This window comes from Lipophrys pholis (assembly GCF_963383615.2).
Source record: "Lipophrys pholis genome assembly, chromosome: 1".
Lineage (NCBI taxonomy): Eukaryota > Metazoa > Chordata > Actinopteri > Blenniiformes > Blenniidae > Lipophrys > Lipophrys pholis.
In genome coordinates, this window is record NC_137635.1 from 47,153,948 (window position 1) to 47,174,223 (window position 20,276).

Sequence of the window (20,276 nt, forward strand, 5' to 3'; positions counted from 1 at the left end):
ATTATTGAGTCAACACCATACTGATCCATTAGTTCTCAGCACTCAACGAACAAATCAACATATGGGCCAGATGTGGCCTGATTGATGTCGGTTAATGTGATTGTTTCAGAGGTTAATGAGCTTAAAAAACACTTTTAAAAAAAGCATGACAGGTGATTTCATGGGTCCTAGAAATGAACTGAAGAACCAAGATCACATAAATAAAGAGCATGTTTACTTCAGCTCTCAGTTTCATGATTACACGCTTCTTTGTGATTATAGTGACATTAAGTTACATTAAAATGAAGAAGATAAATAGTCAAATAAACAATGAAAAATAATGGGCATGCTTTCTTTATTAAATTCCACATATGTTTGATAGGTACTGGACCAATGCTGCTCAGATGTATGTTACAGTTTGAGTTGAACTGGTAAAAAAGTTCAACGGGTATTAAAATACTGTTAATAGCAGTTGAGCAGGCATTAGATAAATTACGAAAGTAGTCATCAGTTGTTTGACAGATTGAACAAGCTTTGGTCTGGTATTGTACAGCTGAGAATCAAATATGGTAAAAGTGATGTTCAGGTGTGATAAAATGTAGGACAACAACTGATTTGCCATTGGAGGTTCTGATAAAGTAGGATGTTCTGGGGAGATGTGAGACAGGCCTTGAGCATGAGTAAGACAGGTGAGACAACTGCTGATCAGAAAAGTGCTAATGATTTGATGAGTGCTGATCAGTTGTTGGGTAGGTCCTGATGGTGTTGGTCAGCTGATCTAACTGCTGATCTAACATTAGAGGTACTGATCAGGTGTTGGACAGGCACTAATCCAGGGTGAGGCAGGTTTAACAGGTGCTGGTCCATTTTTGAGGTTATTGAGGAGGCACTAGGTTTTGGCTATGTTGGAAAGGTTGGGTGGGTGTAGTTCAGGAAGATTGCACAGGTACTGAAGACATTGTGGGATTACAGAACAGTTACTCGTCAGGTGTGGGAGAGTTTGGTAAGCTGTTTTCAGCTCTGTAGCTGAGCTGGCCAAAATGTGGGGCAGCAGGCATTGACTTGTTCACAAAGGAAGCTGCTTTTCCTCCCATAATTGACCAGGAGTCTACAGCCTGAAGAGCTTTCCACCCAATTGATCCATCCATTAATTGATCAGTGAACAGAAAGGTGGGAGAAGTGTCTCCGTAATGATGGTCCTCCAGAGTCTCTCTCGACCCCCCTGAAACAAGGATTTCATTCAGTCTAGGATGGCTGTCTCTTGTGCCAAAGTCAGCAGGAAGTCAGACATCAGGGAGGTGGTGCTGCTGTCCGTCTGAAGGTCCTCCCCTTTGCCAGTTTGCCCATCATCCCTGTGAAACCACGAAGAAGTTGAGGAGATGCGGACGGGTGACAGAACTGCAGACAGACGGCTGCTTCGACGCTCGCTCTAAGACCCAAAACACAACAAACACACATGAAATTAAATAGTACCAAGGGCTCGGACAATGTGACGGCCAGGATTTATAATCATTATCAGCATGTAATGAAAGGGACAGCTCACCGTCTTCCCATGGGGTCATCTTGTTGGGTCACTGTCTGCACAGACGGAGTCAGGTCATACATGATGGTTTCAGTGTTTGCCAAACAGAAACCATTTGACATCATGACCTCTGCATAGAAACACAGTGTTCCTATTAATATGGGTCTCTACAAACACAGAATCAAAACCAGCACAATAAAGAAAAGCCAACATAAGAAGGTCCTGCTGTGTGACCTCTATTCAAGACATGTCTTTCTGCTAACGTCCAGATCATAGAGCATCTTCATCCAACTATTTGATCCAATGTGCAGGACAGCGATCAATCATTGGCTGAACTGACCTGACAATGCAACTGGATTCTGAGGGACATCCAGCTCTTGTTTATCCTGAGTGATACTTTGGACCTCCTCCTGTATTTCTCTTTGTGCCTCTGCTTGTATGATTGTCTGAACCTCTTCCTCCGCTATGGTTTTGAGCTCCTCCTGTATGACTGTCTGAACCTCTTCCTGCGCTATGGTTTCAACCTCTTCCTGTATGATTGTTTGGTCCTGCTCCTTTTGTGCTATCTGATGAACAACACATGGTTGAAAGAAGTCCAGCACGGGTTCAGACTGTGAAAACTGCAACACAGAGCAGAGGAAAGTCTTGTTCAGTCGATACAGTAAAAATAAGCATTTTAATCTATAGCATAGTATAGATGAGTTGAACAGATTATGGTAAATTAACTAAAATCTAGTTTAGTAGAGTGGGATACAGTGTACTGCATTACAGCGGAGTATACTACAGTGAATATCAAAATATCTGCTGGCTGTGGCTCGCTTGTCTCTCAATTGGAAAGTTGCAGGTTCAATTCCCCGATCTGTTTATATGTCAAAGTGTCTCTGAGCAAGACACTGAACCCCAAATTGCCCGTTAGACTGATTGATCACCTTGCATGGCAGCTCCCTCCATTGGTGTGTGACTGTAACTGACAGTGTTTACTGCTGGAGGAGTTATAAAGCATGATATGAGTGAAATCGATTTACCAACATGGATCAACAGACAGAGGTAATCAAAACTGGAATTGCCTGTGTTCTAGAAATTGATAATAATCAGACATTACCTGCTTTTGAATGATTGCACATGTTAGATATTTTAACTTCACAATGGTCTACTAAATTCCGAAGATAAACGCTCCTCGGTATCACAGGTTGGGAACTACCATGACACGATACTGTACCGTAAATAAATACCTTTTGTGGGAGGTTGATGATGGTCTTTAAGAGTCTGTTGAGTTCCAAAACTTTGATTTCAGGATCTAAAATCTGCTCTGCAGCTTTGACTGCCAACAGGCCTGTAAAAAAAAAACCCAACAGTATTACAACTCACTAACACTTCTACAACCACGGCTTATAACAGAGGTCTGCAACCTGTTGCTCTGGAGCCTCATGTGGCTCTTCGGCACTCCTCTAGTGGCTCCCTGACATTTTCAGAAAATTATTTGTAAATAAACATTTTGCTTCCATTTTTATTTTATTTTCAGACCACAGTGAATTTCAAAATTTGTCCAATCGAGGATAAAAACAGCTAATGAGCCACAATACCTTGAAGTGCCCCCAAAACTTAAAAAATAGCTAAAGCCACTCAAAATGTAGTAGTAATAATAATAATAATAATAATAATAATAATAATAATAATAATAATAATAATAATAATAATAATAATAAATGAACAAAATGAAAAGAAAAGAAAAAAGGAAAGGGGAAAATAAGAAAAGAAAAAAGAAGGAAAAAAAGGGAGGGAAAAAAGAAAAACCATGAGGAAATGCACAACCGGTATACAATTAAATGGCTGAAGCAGTAAAAATAAAGCTTACTGCACTTAAGTTTCTTGTATTTGAAACAATTGATGTAATGAGTTATTTCAAAGGTTTTAAGTTCTGGGTCATGTAATTTTGAGTTTACTCAATTAATGCACTTGATTCACATTTAATTAAAAAGGGAAAGAAATCATTTGTTTTTGCACTTGTGTACTATTCATTCAAAATAATCAAGCTTTTTAGTTCTCCTACCTTGTAGAGGTTTACAGTGTATTCAGAACCAACTCTGCTCAGAGCTACAACCACTGGTAATATTGGTTTGACAGTAAAATTACTACTTTTATACTGTGGGGGTAGTACTACTGAAACTACAGACATTTGACTTACTCCTGATTCTGATATCCAGCCTATCAACCAATCTAGCTTCAAATATTACAGTACAATAGTGAAACATTATAACTGACTGATTTATACTTTAAACTATAATGACTGATTACTACTTCTTTTCAGAGGATTAAGGGTCTCTCTGATACTGTTGACTTTTTAATTCAGCACCTTTGTGATTACTGGCACTGCTGCTGGTATTAGTGATATCAATGCTTTTCAAAGTCCTACTTAAAGCAATGATACTTCTGCTGTTCAAAGTCCCACTGGGCTGCTGAAGCCACCTCTGAAGCACCTGATGGTGTAAATAATAGCAGCTCAGCGGTGATCATCACACTTGTGAGTGGCGATCGCCTGTAATCGGCTTGCCAGCAGTGCCACAGGGGGCAAACCAACCTGGGAGCAATCTGTAGGACAGCGTCTCTCTGTCGTCAGGGAAACTGTCCACCAGCCTCTTCATCATCCGGGCCAAGTCCGCGTCGCCTCTGATGAGCTGCAGCATGTTGCCATCCGACAGCTCCACCCTCACCTGCATCTGTCCGCCTGTCCAGAGCTCTGCCCCCACCTCCACCACACACATCATCCCGTCTGACATCCTCCGCCTCTTCTGGACATTTAAAGTGAAGTGGCACGCAGGTGGAAGGAGCAGTGGAAGAGGAAACCAGAGAAGAGGAAGAGCATCAGAAGAAACTGAACGGAGGAAGAGGCGGCGTGCAGCAGGTGATGGAGTGGCGCAGTGAAACAGTGTCGTCTGATCGGCTCTGCCTCAGTTTGAGTGTCAGGATTGAAAAGTTAAAGCAGCTTTGAACGTCAGCTGTCGTCCAGAGAGAAGAGGATCAATCAGCAGTCTGCACTTCATCAATAACCACCTTCAGAGCACCGGGATTATTTCTGAAGCTCAAAACATACCTTCAGGTGACCTCCATCCTGAAAACCCAAGGTGTTTCACGCAACTCATTTTCTAAGGGCTTCAATGAACACAATCCGATTGTGGGGAAAAAACATATTAAAAATTATGTCAATAAAAACAGATGGGATATAAACAAACAAAAGTACTTGAAGAAGCCGTGAATTCCTCGGATCTGCTGATTGGTTGACCTATTAAAGCCCACCACCAACGCCCACCCCACAGACCCCTTCCCCTCACGTCAGGGTAATGAGGTTAATCAGCTTGAAGGGAGGAGGGGGAGTTAATCCATTTCCTGTTATACCACTAAACCAGTTCAATGAGAAAACGTGTGCATTGCAGCAGTGTGTCTCTTTAACAGAGGTTTGGGTCTTCAGTCCCCTGTTGTGGCTCCCTGACATTTTCAAAAAATTATTTGTAAATCAACATTTGTTGACTTTTTTTATTTGCAGACCAGACTGATGTTCAAAAACAGTCGAATCTCCAGAAGACAAATAGCTTAAACAACAACAACAAGTTAGAATAGTAAGAATTGCTAAACTAAAATGATTTAAATTGCTTGTACAGACTTGTTTTTTTGTTGTTTTTTCAGGAAAGGGGAAAAGGAAAAAAGAGAAAATGAAAAAGAAGTTGGTGGGGAAAGGAAAGGAAAAAAGAAGAGAAAAGGAAATTAAAGCTGCAAGCAGCGTTGAACGGCGATTAGGAAGCATGTCCCCCAGGTGGCGCTGCGAATAACAGTGTATTTAGGCCAATGGATGTGATGAGGGCTGACTGTGATCATACATGTAAAACGTTTCAGGGTGACTGGGGTATGTGCAGGCTAGTTATGGAGCACCTCCTGTCCATCCACGAGGTGGCGCTCTCACTGTGACTGTATATTGTTCTTTGGAATTCATCAGGGCAGCACTGTGATGATGACGCATGTAAAGCTTCAGGCAGATTGCAGCATGTGGAGCAGTTACACATCACTGCTTGTTTCATGGTGACCCATAAGATTTTTGTTAATGAGTGTATTATTCATAGTTCAATTATGTTGACCATGTAGGATTGCTGGTGTGTGAGCTCTGAACCTCTTTAGCAAGTCGCATGAAGCATGTAGTGTGTTGCACAGCTCAGAGTAAAAAATCCTCCTGAATCCACGGAGCAGGTAAACTAGTGAGCGACAACAGGCTAACACTGGTGATTAAGTCGCTGGTGTTGTATGAACTATCGTTCACGTCCTCTTGATATTTTGGCAGAACCTAATTTACAGTCGGTCTGACTTACTTTCGTCATTCCTATTAGTATTAATGAACTGCAGACTGCTAAGTTAAAAATAACCTTGATTGGACAGGACTAAAGAAAGAGTCAATTCAAACCATGAAAAGCTCAACAGGAAGGCAAAGGCAAGATACTCCAAAAGGAATATTCTTCTCCCGACATACACTTCAAGAGTTAGCAACCTGTCATGTTGTCCCCTTCATGTGTTCATTTTGAAGTTATATGTGTTGAAGGTTAAAGATTTTCAGTCATTTATATTCAGCAGCTTCCTCAAGTCAATAAAACAAGTAAACGTCTCAGTTTTTCTATTTTACTTTTTAATAAAAAAAAATAACTCCAATAAGCATTAAAAAATAAATTCAGTATAAATTCAGTTGTAAACATGTGACATCTGAAGCAGATCTGATGAGCTTGTCCAATCATAGAGCTGCATGCTTGGGGGGCTCATGGCGTCTGCGGATGTGCCGCAGCAGCAGCTGGCGGTCAGGGCTGGAGTACTCGCACTGTTGGCATGGAAACGCCTCGCCGGTGTGGTGTCGACGAGCGTGGAGATCCAAACTCTTCTTCTGGATACTGAAAGGCGAAACAACTTCTGTTACTATGGTAACGATCACTCATAGCCATTAAAATGGTAACCAAACACAGGCAGTCACTTCTCTAGTTTATGTGTGTGTGTGTGTGTGTGTGTGTGTGTGTGTGTGTGTTTTACCTGCTGTAGTCACAGTGCTGACACCTGTACGGTTTCTCCTGGCTGTGGGTTCGAGTGTGTCGCAGCAGTGAGCTGCGATCTATAGAGGCATACGCACACTGAGCACACCTGAATGGCTTCTCACCTGCATGCGGGCACACACACACACACACACACACACACACACACACACACACACACACACACACACACACACACACACACACACACACACACACACACACACACACACACACACACACACACACACACACACACACACACACACACACACACACACACACACACACACACACACACACACACACACACACACGTAAAAGTTTGCTACAAGTTTTGAACTTTTGGTGAGTTCACGATTGTATTTTTTTCAACTGAACTTTTTTTTTTTTTTTACATGTTACTGTTATTTGTGTCATCGTGTGTGTGTGTGTGTGTGTGTGTGTGTGTGTGTGTGTGTGTGTGTGTGTCACCTGTGTGTGTCCTGAGGTGCTGCAGCAGTGAGGCCTTCAGTCTGCTGCTGTACGAGCAGTGAGTACAGCTGTGCGGCTTCTCTCCGCCGTGGACGCCTCGATGACGCTTCAGAGTCAACTTGGAGGAAAACTTCCTGCAGATGATAAAGTTCTGACCTAATTGACCAATCACACAGCGGCAGCGGGTTTGAGTGAGTGTTAGGCTGTGTTTACCTGTCACACAGTGAGCAGGAGAAGCCTGCCTGGCCTGTGCTATCAGCAGACATCTTTTCATCCTCTTCATCTTCTTCACTTTTGATTTTCTTCTTGGTTTCTGTGACGTTTTCCAGTATCACAGCCTGAGATCTGTCCAGCCTACACACACACACACACACACACACACACACACACACACACACACACACACACACACACACACACACACACACACACACACACACACACACACACACACACACACACACACACACACACACACACACACACACACCTTAATTTAGGATTTCAGTGTTTTTTGATATTTATTATTCAGCATTCTGACAATAATTCTGAGACATTTATGGAATGTTACCATAATTTTCTCCTTTAAACAAATGAATCACATCTACCTGTTATGTCTGTTTGCCTTCTTTGCGTTTGCTCGTCCCATCAGCTGCTCCCTCCATCTGTCTAAAAGAAAACCAATCACAGTGTTGGTTGCATTGCAAGGCCCGTGAGCCAAAGCTGGCCTGCAAGAGGCTGCAATCTGGCCAAACCACCAAGCAAATTGTACAAATTTAAAAAGAAAACAATGATTTTATGAACAAAGTTGAACAAAGAGTGATGAACACAACACAACACTGAGACCTGAGCTGCGATATCAGTGATACTGTCATGAAAGCTAGCAAACTAGCATTAAACTACCCTTAACTTTCAAAGCAACACTGTCAGGGTAAGTTTGTAAAAATATGGTAAATGGACTTCACTTATATAGCGCCTTTCAACTGCATGAGCATCATCACATTCACCCATTCACACAGACACACACACACCAGTGGAGGCTGCAGCCATGCAAGGCACTGTCACTCCAATGGGAGTAGTTCAGAGTTCAGTGTCTTGCCCAAAGACAACCTTCTGATTGGGAGACGCCGCTGTACCAACCAAGCCATGCCACTCCGAAATAAGTAGAACGCAACGGCTATAGAAGTTTTTTTTTGACATTTCACTGTTTTTTGAACCAGAAGGTTTCATTCAAATTGGCTTCATGTAAAGATTATAGTCCCTTTCCATAGTAATTGTTTGGTTTTTGTGGGGGAAAAAAACAACAAAAAAACATTTTCATCACATCTTCTCTACGTCATAACAAAATAAAACTTTAAAGTTTAAATTCAAAGGTTATTACGGCACTAGTTTACTGGTTCGGCCCACTCAAGATGAGACAGGGCTGCAATGTGGCCCCTGAACTGAAACGTGTTTGACAGCCCTGATCTGTTGAATCGACGGACGCTGAAGTCGATGCTGAGCAGTGTGTTTGCTGCATTCACCCGTTTGCTGATGAGTGTTTTGTGACGTGGCGTTCCCGAGTGTGCTCCAGTTGGCCGATGCCATCTTCCTTTTCCTCCTCTTCTTCTTCTCCTCCGCTTGTTCCTGTCCCAGCCTCTTCCTTCTCTTCTTCTTCTTGCCCCTCCTACTGCAGTGGCTCCTCCAATGAGGCTCCAGCTCCTGCCAGCTGTCGGCAGTCCAGCTGCACCGCACGCAACCGAAATCACCGGTGTTTCGGTGCGACCTGATGTGGACGTCCAGCAGTCGCTGGGACGAGAGCATGAGAGGACAGAGGAGACACGACAGCCTGCGCCGATCGGAGGGAGGAGTTCTTGCCTGACTGCCGTCCAGCTGAGGCTGGCAAGTGCTAAGAGGAGCTGGAGGCTGACATGGAGCAGCAGGTTTCACAGTGGAGATTCGACATAGTCCTAAAGTCATGAGGTGAGCAGACTGCGCCATCTCCTCCTGGGTGGCAGGAGGGTCAATATTGCAGGACAGATCCACTGAGCTCCCTTTCAGAGGAAAGATAGGGGAGTCCTGCTGTTCCTCCTCGTCCTCTTCTTCAAACAGAGTGCTGACCTGCGGGAAGGAGAAGATGAGAATTCAGCAAAGTTTAAAGATCCTGAACACATGATGGTGGACAGGTAGATGAAGTGTTTTCAGGTGTGTCACCTCACAGGTGTGCGCGACCTGCAGCCCTCCTTCACTGCTGATGTCACAGGTTGGCGGACTCATGCTCTCCAGCATGTTGTACAGCAGGAAGTCCTCATCTTCATCACTCTGCTTCGACTCTCCATTCAGATCTAACTGATAGGGCGACCTCTCCCCCTGGAGCTCCTCCCCCTCTCCATCCTCCTCACCTCCCCTCCCGTCATCCTCCCCCAGGTAGGCAAGGTCGGAGGGCCGGTGCCTGTGCAGCAGGTGGCTGCTGATGGAGGTCTTCAGACCGCAGGTGAACTGGCAGAGTTTGCAGCGATACAGCTCAACTAGAAAGGACTCGACCAGCCCCGCTGGCAGCCCCTCGACCTCGCCACAATACAGGCTGGAGCTTGCCGTCCCGCCCGTCACTTGCAGGCTCACCTGGCTGATGTCATGGTACCGCTGGGCCACCCACGCTGTGGCCATCACATCGTCAGGCGACGCCCAGTCAGTTTGCCGTCCTCTGATTGGACAGCCTGGGCCTTGAGCTGGGTTCCTTGACCTTTGACCCCTTGCAGACTCTAACTCGGTAGAACCAGAAATACGTAATATTTATTTAAAAACAACCCAAAACAAAACACAATGACTCAAAACTTCACCTTGATTTGAAAATTTCCATTTTTATAAACTATATATACCATGATGAACGCGATACGGGAAAAAAAATGTTTTCCCCTGATTATGGATTTAATGCTAATAGGCAGCTAACAGGCGTATAGGCAGCTAACCCTCCGCGTGCACATGTGTGAAGCTTACAGTGATTTATCAAACAATCAGGACCTAAAGTCACAGTTCGTATCGTCTTTAGCTCAAAAGAAAACCGTCTGTCACGTCAGAACAGTATCAGTAAAGCTTTTAACGGTGAAACTTGAAGATGTTTTCGCTGAAACTCACCGGCAGTTCTTTGTTTACATCCGCCTCCTCTTCTTCTTCTGTGTTTTTTTCAGTAGAGTATCCTGCAAGATATCACTTCCCCCTGCTGACAAGAGAGGAGCACAGCACCGAAAAACTCCTTATCATGTGGGATAAAATGCACAAGATGTCCTAAAAGTCAGGAATGAAGAGAGGAAAAGCAAACTTAATTGTCCCCGAGGAGAAATTTGTCTCTGGCATGGTGGTGCATTTTATTGAAGAACAAAAAAAAGAACATCGTCACTGGATTAAAAACAAAACAAAAAACACTACAACAAAAAGCAACATCATCATCAGTTAAATAAAACACCCCTACAGAGTACAACGACACTGCAAAACATTTTTAAAGCACTAGAACAGGCAATAAACCAATCCTAGGGAAATATAGGAAAAATGAAAAACACCATCATCATCAGTGGACAGGACAAAAATGCTTAACAAAAATATAATTATAGGACTAAATAAACACAGAATAGTAATTTAAAAAAAAAAACATGTATGTATGTATGTATGTATGTATGTACTTTTCTTTTTGTTTGTTTTTTTGTTTGTTTATCTTAATTTATGCCTATTTTATTTACTTTTCCACTCAACAGCTGAGATGAACTGAGACATAATGTTGAAGTTGCAGTTCTTTTATTCAGATTTCAGGTTTTTTATTTGTTTGTAAAAGGATGGTTCATTGAATATGAACTTATCAATGACACATTAATACTTTAGTGTACTAAAGCAAATACAGAGATTTTGATTTGTAGTTATATATTTATACATTATTATGCTATTATTTACTGGTCCAGCCCACTGTTGAATCTGAAGTAAAACGATTTTGGAACCTCAGCCTCATGCCATTTTGTTTTTATTGATGTTTTGGGATTGTGTGTACTGGACAGCAATGTAAACAGACAAGAGAGGACGTGTGTTAAGGGAGAACCCCCAGCAGAAATCTATCGGACTCTTTAGGGTATGAGTCAACAATCTGCCAACAGAAAACAAATGATGTCACTCACAGTCAGCCTGATATAGTGCTGCCAATTAGTCACGACAAGCACCACATGAGGTTGTTTTCACTGCTGATCTTTCACCAAACTCTGGTCAGTAGGAGGTGGTTGGCACGGAAACCTGCATGTGACAGTGGCTGACAAGTGAAGAAGAAGAAGAAGAAGAAGCACACCACATGATGAGGCTGTTTATTCTTTATCTAACAGGAAGGGTGTGTGTGTGTGTGTGTGTGTGTGTGTGTGTGTGTGTGTGTGTGTGTGTGTGTGTGTGCGTGCGTGCGTGCGTGCGTGCGTGCGTGCGTGCATGTGTGTGTGTGTCTCTCTGTTGGACGTCATCGAAACAGGAAGCAGCCGCATTGCGTGCCAGCGTGTTTGCACAGAGTGGCCTTGCATGACACACTCTGACCGCAAGCACGCACCTGCTTCTAAGTCTTGGGGAACCCTAGTTGTTTATAGAGACCTTCGATCTGATTATAACCACAATCAACGTTACAGCCATGATCAAGAAGTCAGATAGACTCCTGAGCATGGTGCAGCTGCAGGAATGGGTGAGGGGGTCCTCAACTTCCATAACAAGAACTACAGATCTTTCACATGCATGCACAAATACAACTAAATAATAATAAAAAATAGAACACTTCAGGACTGTGCTTATTTCAGGACTTCACTTGATAAAATCAAGTCAATGATTTGACAATTCCCAAAATTAAGTTTTGAAGAGGTTTCCCACATATCAACTACTTCTGAAATGTTCCCCCAACCTGGTAAAACTGTTCCCAGAAAGACTTAATATCAATCAGACTGTTCCCAAAATGTTCATCTAGAAACCAGGGTGTGTGTGTGTGTGTGTGTGTGTGTGTGTGTGTGTGTGTGTGTGTGTGTGTGTGTGTGTGTGTGTGTGTGTGTGTGTGTGTGTGTGTGTGTGTGTGCGCGCGCGCGCACAAAAGCCCGTGCATGTGCCTGTGTGGTGTTTGTGTTTTACTTTCAATAGGAAACAGAGGTAAACAGAAGAACACAATGTTCTTCAGGTCCTACCACAAACACCTCACCACCACTAATTTCACTACTACAGCTCCCTGTAGTACTGCGTAGTTTCACTGGTCCTCCTCAGCGAAGTCATTCAGTAACCAGTTGGTTACGGCTGGTTTGGTTCAGGGAATCAGAGATTTACAGTTTGAGTTACAAGAAAAAGAAAAAAAGTGAACTCAGCGAACCGATGAAAAGAATTTTCAGTACAGGCAAAACTACAAACAGAGACAGCACATCAGACGGTGTAAGTAAAGCAATTTAATTTTAAAACACTGATTGATGTCAACAACACATCACCAAAAGGGAAGACAACAAATTGAAAAGGACAAGATGCATGAAAAAACATGGTTTTGCAATGAGTGAAGTTTAAGTCAGAAACAGAAGTAGGCATGAGAAGAGATTCAAACTGTCTCAGGAGTAACTATCGACGGTTTATTTGTTGATCTTCAACATAGAATTGGAAATACCAATATTTACAGTACATAATATCATGGAGACAAGGTCAAAGGTCAGTGTCATGATACTGCAAACCACTGCATGGTCTCAGGAGCACTTTCAGAAACCATTGCCAGTTAACTCAGCTGTTATCCCCCAAAAAACTAATCAATAAAGCTATATCGCTGTCAGGAATCTACGATGCTGTTCTCAGTATGCAGTCTTGTTATGTTTCCTGAAACCATGACTGGACCCAGGTCCATTTCCACATTCTTGTTTATCCTGAGGTTTGATTTTTATCTGTGATGACTGTGAGTGTCTAAACTCTTCTAATGTTTCAGATGATTGTTTGAAACCTGTCCTTGTGTCATATACCACTGAAGCTCACTCGATTCTGTCATAGTGTGGCCTGATTGCTCCCAGTCTCCTTTGTTCCTATGGTCATATGTCTATTTGTTTCTCCCAGCCTTTCATAACCAAATCACCTTGTATATAAGTGCTATATTTGACATTGCCTTTCTGAGTTCTTCCCACTGTTGCCTGAGCTTTAGATTACTCTAAACCGAACTTCTTCCTACCCACTTTGTGAATCATCCGTGGATACAATTCGTTTGAAATTGACTGAAGCACCATGGAAACCATGGTTACGGTTGTCTTTTGTGTGACATAACTTCTATAATTTTGAAAGGTTAGAAAAAAAATCATGTCTCGTCAAGTGCTGGTTCTGTAAAACCTTGTCGATACCTGCCCAATAACCAGCTTCCTTTATGAGTTGATTTGGTTTGGGGCGTCTGTTTCAGGATAAGGGTCGTCTGCTAATGAAGCGAACTTGACCTTTAAGGCTATAACATAGCTGGTGCACGTGCTAGAGCGTTGGCTCTCCCTCTTACACCTCACTCACCACACTTGCCGACTTGTGGTTGTGCCCTGATCTGCTTGTTGCATGTCTGGATGTTCAGACACATTCTTGGACGGAGTCCCTCATTGCCTCAGACTTCGAAGGTGCAGTAGTCAGCTCTCTGGCTTCTCAGCAACCCCTCCTGAATATTGTTAGTTTGAATTCAGGCGGAGGTCAAAAAGGTGAGCTGAGCTTCAAAAACATAAAGTTGAGACACAAGGAAGGAACGAGGAACACAGGTCATTTTGACATGGAGTATAACAACAATCTGACCCAGATACACGGGAAGAGAGAGTTAATATACACTGGCAGTTAACGAGACAGAGGTGAGTCACACTATCTTGGTGTGAGGACACACAGGAAGGACAAGTGAGACGAGACAGAGACCACAGACAAGTACAAAATAAAACAGGACGAACGAAAACTCACAGACAAGACTAGGACACACCTGGAGTATTGACACATACAGACGATTCAGAGATTTTCCCTTTAGGATGTAATGCGGAGAAATAATCACTCTCTCCGTCAGTGGCTGCTCACTTTGACCCTCCCACAGGTAGACGAGATCCGCACTCTAAAAGTACTAGAGGGCGCCATTTTGACTCCTCACAAACGCTACTGGGAAAAAGACATTAGACGTGGACAGAAAGAACTCATTAGCATTTAAAGATACAGATACAGACACAGAAACATGGATGGATGGATGGATGGATGGATGGATGGATGGATGGATGGATGGATGGATGGATGGATGGATGGATGGATGGATGCATGGATGGATGGATGGATGGATGGATGGATGGATGGATGGATGGATGGATGGATGGAGAGGGACTTTCTTTTAGACTGGCTGAAATTCAGGGCCAGGGCTGGATTTGAGGAAATACACTTTGAATACAATATACTTGGACCTCTGACAGCTAAGTGATATTACTGAAAAACTGTATAATAATGTAACTTTAATAATGGTGAGTACACGGACATTCGTATGGACAGATGATGAAGTTGGCTTGCTATTACGGGTGATGTTCAACTATAAAACTATAAAGTCCCAGGAGAACATGGACTGGCAATCATGACACTCTAGTAATCCAACATTGTTATTGTCTATCTGCTGAGCATGTGCAGAACTATTTATATAACTATTTCATACCAATGTGGTGCACAGTAGCAGCGTTTCAGCCATCTACATGAAAGCAGAGGCCAGAAAGTTGCGTTTCTGCACATTTCCACAGAGACGGAGATGGAGCGAGGTCAAAAAGTTCCGCCTTAAAAGCATTCTCAAAAAGTTGTATAGCTCCAAGCATCGTTGTTTTGTAAAAGTGGCCTAAAACACTGCATGCATCCCAACCGCATGGCTTCACAGCAGAAGAGTTCATGTGGTGAACTGACCTGCAAACAGAAAACATTTAGAGCATCAAAAATAATTGAAGGTGCAAAATGCAGAAAACTAATGCGCTGAACCAGCTGTTCTCCTCATGTCTCAGACATCTATAGATGGTTAAAAGAAGAGGTAATACTTCCCACTGATTGATATGGACCTGTACCAGCTTTTATGAGGTGTGTTGCTGCCATTTGCAAAATGGGAATATATTGTTTAATATCTGGTAGGTTATATGTCTTCAAATAAAAGAAGACTTAATTAAACCTAACCTGATACGTCACCAGGGTCGAACCACAGTAAATAGATATAACCCTGCAAAAATGTCTTATAAAAGTGCTTTGATCACACTAACTTTCATTTACATTATATATTTATTCTTACAGTAGACTTGTTCAAATTTCTTTGAATCCGATGGAAACTTTCTATTAACGTTTCAAATGTAAGAAAATCAAAACAATCCCATATTAATCCAAGTGAACTTATTTGAATCTATATTAAGATCATTAAAACTGCTTTGACACAACAGTAATGGCCTTTAATGTCATAGTGAACTAATTAAAAATGTATTTAACCCAACAGTAAATGTTTTTTATTGCTCTGTCATTGTAAAGTGGAGTAAATCAATTAAACTATCAAAGAAACTAAACCATTGTGTTGATGCCAACCCTGTAATCTGCTGTAAGGTCCCTCCTGCTGCACAGTTGAGCGTATTCTTCCTTTAGCTTTTTTTTTCTGACAGTTTCTGTGACTTCTGCTTTTACGCGTCAGCTTGTGGTTTAACGGACACCAAGAAGAGAAAGCGTCAGAGTGAGAGAAGCTGCAGAGACAAGAAGACGTCTGACGGTGAGTCCACACCTGTCTGTCTTATTCCACAGTTTACAAACTTTACAGACTTAAACAGCTTGAAAAACTGTGTTCTTACAGATTCATATCTCTTTATCAGTGTTTGAGGTTTAGTTATATGTTTAAAACCTCACTGAGACATTTTATCGGATTTAATGAGTTATTTGGATTTATTTGCTCTCATATCTGTCTTTATGCACATACCAGTACAGTAACTAAAGTCCTCCCCCACATACATACAAAGGAAGAGCTGCCTTTAGAATAAACTCGCTGCACTGATTTAATCAGAGAAAACATTATTTCATGCTTCTTGGTTTTCATTTGAGGCCCTGAAACATTTATTCTGATGAAAGTGTGTAACTGATCAAGTGTTGGGCAAAAACCACAAAGAAATCGATGCAACATGAAACCAAAGTCATACACAAATTACGCCAAGCGATCAACTTTTCACTTTAAAAACGTAAGAGTATGTACATAATTTGAAGCAATACATTTCACTTTCACCTGATAAAATTTTGTCTTTTCATCTATTTTTTTTTTTTGACAAGCAAAATTAAATAGTGTAACGGAGTAATTTTACAGTCCTATTTGCTCTCACATGAGTATTTTCCATCAGCTGTGGTTGTACCTGTGTTTGTATTAACAGCTGGACTTTCAGTACTTTTTCAACTTCTGCTGTTAAAGAGCCATCAATGCCTCTAAATCAACATCTGGATGTTTCCCAGTAAACAGAAAGATGCGTATTAATGAATATGAAGAGTTTATTTTGACCTTTTAAAAACCGTGGCTGCCATTTTTGATACAGCCCAAAACAAGCAAACAGAAATTGCGGGAAAGTGATGCAACCCACTTGGGTACATAAGTGACAACACGCTGCACGACACGTGAGGGGAGGAGGAAGAGGAGGAGGCGTTCCTTAATGTCTTTACAACTAGTGTACTCAGCATGTTTATGTTTATGTTTATGTTTATGTCCGAAAGGTCAATACTCATCTCATCAATATGAACTTGAGCACCATGGAAGAACAGATGACAGCGACGACCACCACAGAGGTAACTATTTATAAATCATTCAAAATATTACTACAATTCATTATTTGTTCATTAATGACTACAGAAGTAGTGCCCAGCTGCATAGACGTGTGTTCAGATGTTTTGAGATGTGCTCGTGTGTTTCTGTGAGTGTTCAACATCTCCGTTGTCTCTTTGTTTCAGGATCTATCCTCCTTCACCACTGACTATGACTACGACATCCCTGACCTGATGTGCGACCGCTCAGCTGTGCGTGAGTTCAGGAGTCTCTACGAGCCGCCGCTCTTCTGGCTGATCGCCCTGGTGGGCGGGGTGGGGAACCTGGCTGTGGTGTGGATCTACCTGCACGTCCGCCGCCGGCTGAAGACCATGACGGACGTGTACCTGCTGAACCTGGCGGTGGCGGACCTGCTGTTCCTGGTCACGCTGCCGCTGTGGGCGGCCGAGGCGTCCTTCAGCTGGACGTTTGGCCCCGTCCTCTGCAAGATAAACTCCGCCCTCTACAAGGTGAACCTGTTCAGCAGCATGCTGCTGCTCACCTGCATCAGCGTCGACCGCTACATCGTCATCGTGCAGACCACCAAAGCGCACAACTCGCGGTGGGAGCGTCTGCGTTACAGCCGCTTCGTGTGCGGGGTGGTGTGGCTTTTCTCCATGGCGCTGGCCATACCCGAGTTTGTGTACGCTACACCTACCAAGGTGCAGTCCCAGCAATACTGCAGGATGGTGTTCCCGTCTCACATGGGGAACGTCACCAAGATCACCGTGCTGTCGCTGCAGGTGAGCATGGGCTTCTGCCTGCCTTTCATCGTCATGGCCTACTGCTACACCGTCATCGTCACCAAGCTGCTCAAGACTCGCAGCTTCGAGAAGCACAAAGCCATGCGCGTGATCCTGGCGGTGGTCGTGGCGTTTGTGGTGTCGCAGCTGCCCTACAACAGCGTGCTCATCATGGAGGCAATGCAAGCCACCAACATGACCATAACGGACTGCAACAGCGTGAAGGCCTTCGACAAGGCGGGGCAAGTGCTGAAGAGTCTGGCTTACCTGCACGCCTGCCTGAACCCCTTCTTGTACGTGTTTGTCGGTGTTCGATTCCGCCGCGACCTGCTGCAGCTCTTAAGCTGCTGCCGCTGCCAACAGAAAGCCAACAAGAGTCAGACGTCCAAACTCAGCAAGATGCCCCTGAGCTCAACCCGGCTGACAGTGATGTCTGACAGCGACACCTCCCAAGCGCTGTCGCTGTAGACACACACACACAGACACACTGAAGGGACTTCCTGTTTGGGGTGTGGCAGTTTGAGTCACAGCTGCTGAGTTTCATCCAGTCTGTCTTTAGGAGGAAAATGTTGCTGCTTCTTTTGAGGTCCTGAAGATCCTCAACAGCATTCAACAGGACAGCAAGAACAAAATTAAGACAGATTGAAAATGGAAGTCTGCCTCGAAAATACTGCAAACGTTTCATGACAACATTCAGAGATCTGTCAAGATTAAGAGATTAAAATCCTCAGCAAGACTTATAGAGCCTTCTTACTGAGAATGTATCATATCGCACATCCTTGTTTTCCAGAATCATTTCCAGAGTTCTTTCAGGATTTTCACTCAGGAGTTTTCTGGAACCTTCTCAGGTCATCCCGGTACTTTTGAAGATGATAACGATTTTACTTGAATGTTTTCCTGTACAGTGAATGTACAGCTTTTTCCACACCACAGTTGTGTGGCGTTAGCTGCTGTTATTCGGGCCCGTCGGTCACTTGACTGCTTATTGCCTCATCGTCTGAAACTGAGCCAGAAACATGATGAATGTTTGCTGCTTATTGTTGTTACTGTCAGACTACAAGGCCCTCACTCCTGCTAAAGAAGGCTGCGTCTATTGACACAACCCGATGGTGTACATAGAGCTCTTGAGTGTAAATACGGACATGTCTTTATGTGCGCCTCACAACCTGAATGTAATGTCTTTTTTTTATATATATATATATATATATGTGTGTCTTCTGTCATAAACAATAAAGTGTGAGCAAAAACATGTTCACTTTTTATTTTGATTGCGTGAAAAACAGGAGGAAGTTGATGGAGCCTTGTCACACTCCTTTCTTCACATCCTTCCTCCTCACGTCCTGTTTACTGCTGAAGAGCATCAGATGATCTGAAACAGATCGAATCTCCTTTTGTTGTGTTTACAGCAGGTCCGACGGGTCGCGCCTCCACATGAGAGACTCACGATTCACTGGAGAGCATGAATTAAATGAACAAAAGTTCATTTACAGTATTCAGTCTCATCAGAGAGAACAAACTTTTCCACAAAGGGGTTCAGAAGGCGTGCACATTGAGGGAAATAAAGTATACAGCTTCTCGCAGTCGCATTTTTTAGAGGGAATACTATAATTATTGGTGCTAAGAACAGTGTGTGTGGCTTCTTCTAGGTTCAAAAGACTCCTACTGATCATCCTTTCTTTCTGTTCCCATTCATTCTCATACTGAATGTCCAACTCAAAACTTCTTTTCCTACTTCACTAGTTTCAGACAAACTCATACAAAAATGAAGAAGAATATTTTTAACTCTCAAGGTTACTTTTGGTCAGACGGGTATTTTCACATGTCTGGAATGTCTGTGTTTACTCTCTGATGTCTCTTGTGATGCCAATCAGCACAGAAAGCAGAAGTTGACCTCAGATCTATGGTTTGATATTTTCTGCAGGTCAAAAACAAAATGTGTCATAAAGAGAAGTGAAAATCAGGAAGGATTGACCGGGGTGTCAGGCTGAGAAACTGACATATATGAAGGGCAGTGAAGTCTGGGCAGGTCACCCTCTGGTCAGAACACCACAACCAGGAGGTCGAGACATGGGAGGACCAATTCGGTAGAAGGCAGGGAGTCTTCTGAATAAAGGACAATTGAATTTGAACTGAATTGAAAAGTTTATTTTAACCCAAACCTTTATAATACTGTGAAATAATGAAATAATTATTGAAAATGTATCTTTTAAAAAATCACCTTGACATCAGTCTTCACAAGTTCTACTTTCTGGATCAATTATAATCTCACACCCTGAAGCTCCACCTCCTCTCCCGTCTCTTCCCTGGATGGATTACACCTCTTCTCATCATAAAATTGTTTATGTTTGAAAAGTATTTAGGGACTATTCCATATTTCACTAATCAATTTAAGACCTGAACTGAGCTGCTTCAGTTTCTCCACCTTGCATTGCTTCAACTGTCTCACTCATGTTCTATCCTTCTCCTGACAAGATAATTTGCACATAATATCTAATATAAAATCTTACATGTTGATAAATGGTGGAATGATTATTTGTTCTCCTTATGTAGTGTAACAACTAGGGTTAGAGGGTTAGGGTTAAAAGATTTTGTTCCTGAATATGACTGTAAACTAACACCATGACGTTATAAACGAGACATATTCGTTGCAGCTAAACTCTTGAGTGTAAGCCAGAACCCTCAAGACTGCCGAAGTCCTTTAGAAACCCTTTAAA

The 20,276-nt window shown here is 42.7% G+C and overlaps 3 protein-coding genes across 4 annotated transcripts; 1 reads left to right on the forward strand and 2 right to left on the reverse strand.

The window, feature by feature from the left end:
* Window positions 1–318: 318 nt before the first annotated feature.
* Window positions 319–4,430, reverse strand: LOC308123337 (PX domain-containing protein 1-like). Of its 2 annotated transcripts, none has more exons than XM_080485767.1 (5): window positions 4,080–4,430; window positions 2,734–2,834; window positions 1,842–2,121; window positions 1,523–1,631; window positions 319–1,408 (listed from the first exon to the last, which is right to left on the reverse strand). In XM_080485767.1, the coding sequence occupies exons 1-5, from the start codon at window positions 4,276–4,278 to the stop codon at window positions 1,270–1,272; spliced, it is 828 nt and encodes a 275-aa protein (XP_080341893.1). In that variant the 5' UTR covers window positions 4,279–4,430; the 3' UTR covers window positions 319–1,269. The 2 variants fall into 2 exon arrangements, with proteins under 2 accessions (XP_080341893.1, XP_080341894.1); XM_080485768.1 differs by having other exon boundaries at window positions 320–1,331; window positions 4,080–4,369.
* Window positions 4,431–6,169: 1,739 nt separating this feature from the next.
* On the reverse strand, window positions 6,170–11,299 carry LOC308115261 (uncharacterized protein). Its single transcript, XM_080472686.1, has 9 exons — window positions 11,172–11,299; window positions 10,147–10,231; window positions 9,226–9,773; window positions 8,556–9,132; window positions 7,641–7,701; window positions 7,246–7,386; window positions 7,033–7,166; window positions 6,560–6,683; window positions 6,170–6,423 (listed from the first exon to the last, which is right to left on the reverse strand). The coding sequence occupies exons 3-9, from the start codon at window positions 9,676–9,678 to the stop codon at window positions 6,270–6,272; spliced, it is 1,644 nt and encodes a 547-aa protein (XP_080328812.1). The 5' UTR covers window positions 9,679–9,773; window positions 10,147–10,231; window positions 11,172–11,299; the 3' UTR covers window positions 6,170–6,269.
* A 4,389-nt stretch (window positions 11,300–15,688) lies between these two features.
* ccr9a (chemokine (C-C motif) receptor 9a) lies at window positions 15,689–18,804 on the forward strand. The gene is made up of 3 exons (XM_080472699.1): window positions 15,689–15,751; window positions 16,732–16,803; window positions 16,966–18,804. The coding sequence occupies exons 2-3, from the start codon at window positions 16,753–16,755 to the stop codon at window positions 18,028–18,030; spliced, it is 1,116 nt and encodes a 371-aa protein (XP_080328825.1). The 5' UTR covers window positions 15,689–15,751; window positions 16,732–16,752; the 3' UTR covers window positions 18,031–18,804.
* The last annotated feature ends 1,472 nt before the right edge of the window (window positions 18,805–20,276 follow it).

Coding starts and splice junctions, on each gene's coding strand:
- LOC308123337 (XM_080485767.1), bottom strand. CDS start 4,278: ATGTCAGACGGGATGATGTGTGTGGTGGAGGTGGGGGCAGAGCTCTGG. Junction 2,835..4,079: donor GTCCTACAGATTGCTCCCAG/GTTGGTTTGCCC, acceptor TTTTTTTTACAG/GCCTGTTGGCAGTCAAAGCT. Junction 1,409..1,522: donor GATGACCCCATGGGAAGACG/GTGAGCTGTCCC, acceptor TTTGGGTCTTAG/AGCGAGCGTCGAAGCAGCCG.
- LOC308115261 (XM_080472686.1), bottom strand. CDS start 9,678: ATGGCCACAGCGTGGGTGGCCCAGCGGTACCATGACATCAGCCAGGTG. Junction 9,133..9,225: donor AGGTCGCGCACACCTGTGAG/GTGACACACCTG, acceptor TCCTTCCCGCAG/GTCAGCACTCTGTTTGAAGA. Junction 6,684..7,032: donor GCACCTCAGGACACACACAG/GTGACACACACA, acceptor GCCCGCATGCAG/GTGAGAAGCCATTCAGGTGT.
- ccr9a (XM_080472699.1), top strand. CDS start 16,753: ATGAACTTGAGCACCATGGAAGAACAGATGACAGCGACGACCACCACA. Junction 16,804..16,965: donor CAGCGACGACCACCACAGAG/GTAACTATTTAT, acceptor TCTTTGTTTCAG/GATCTATCCTCCTTCACCAC.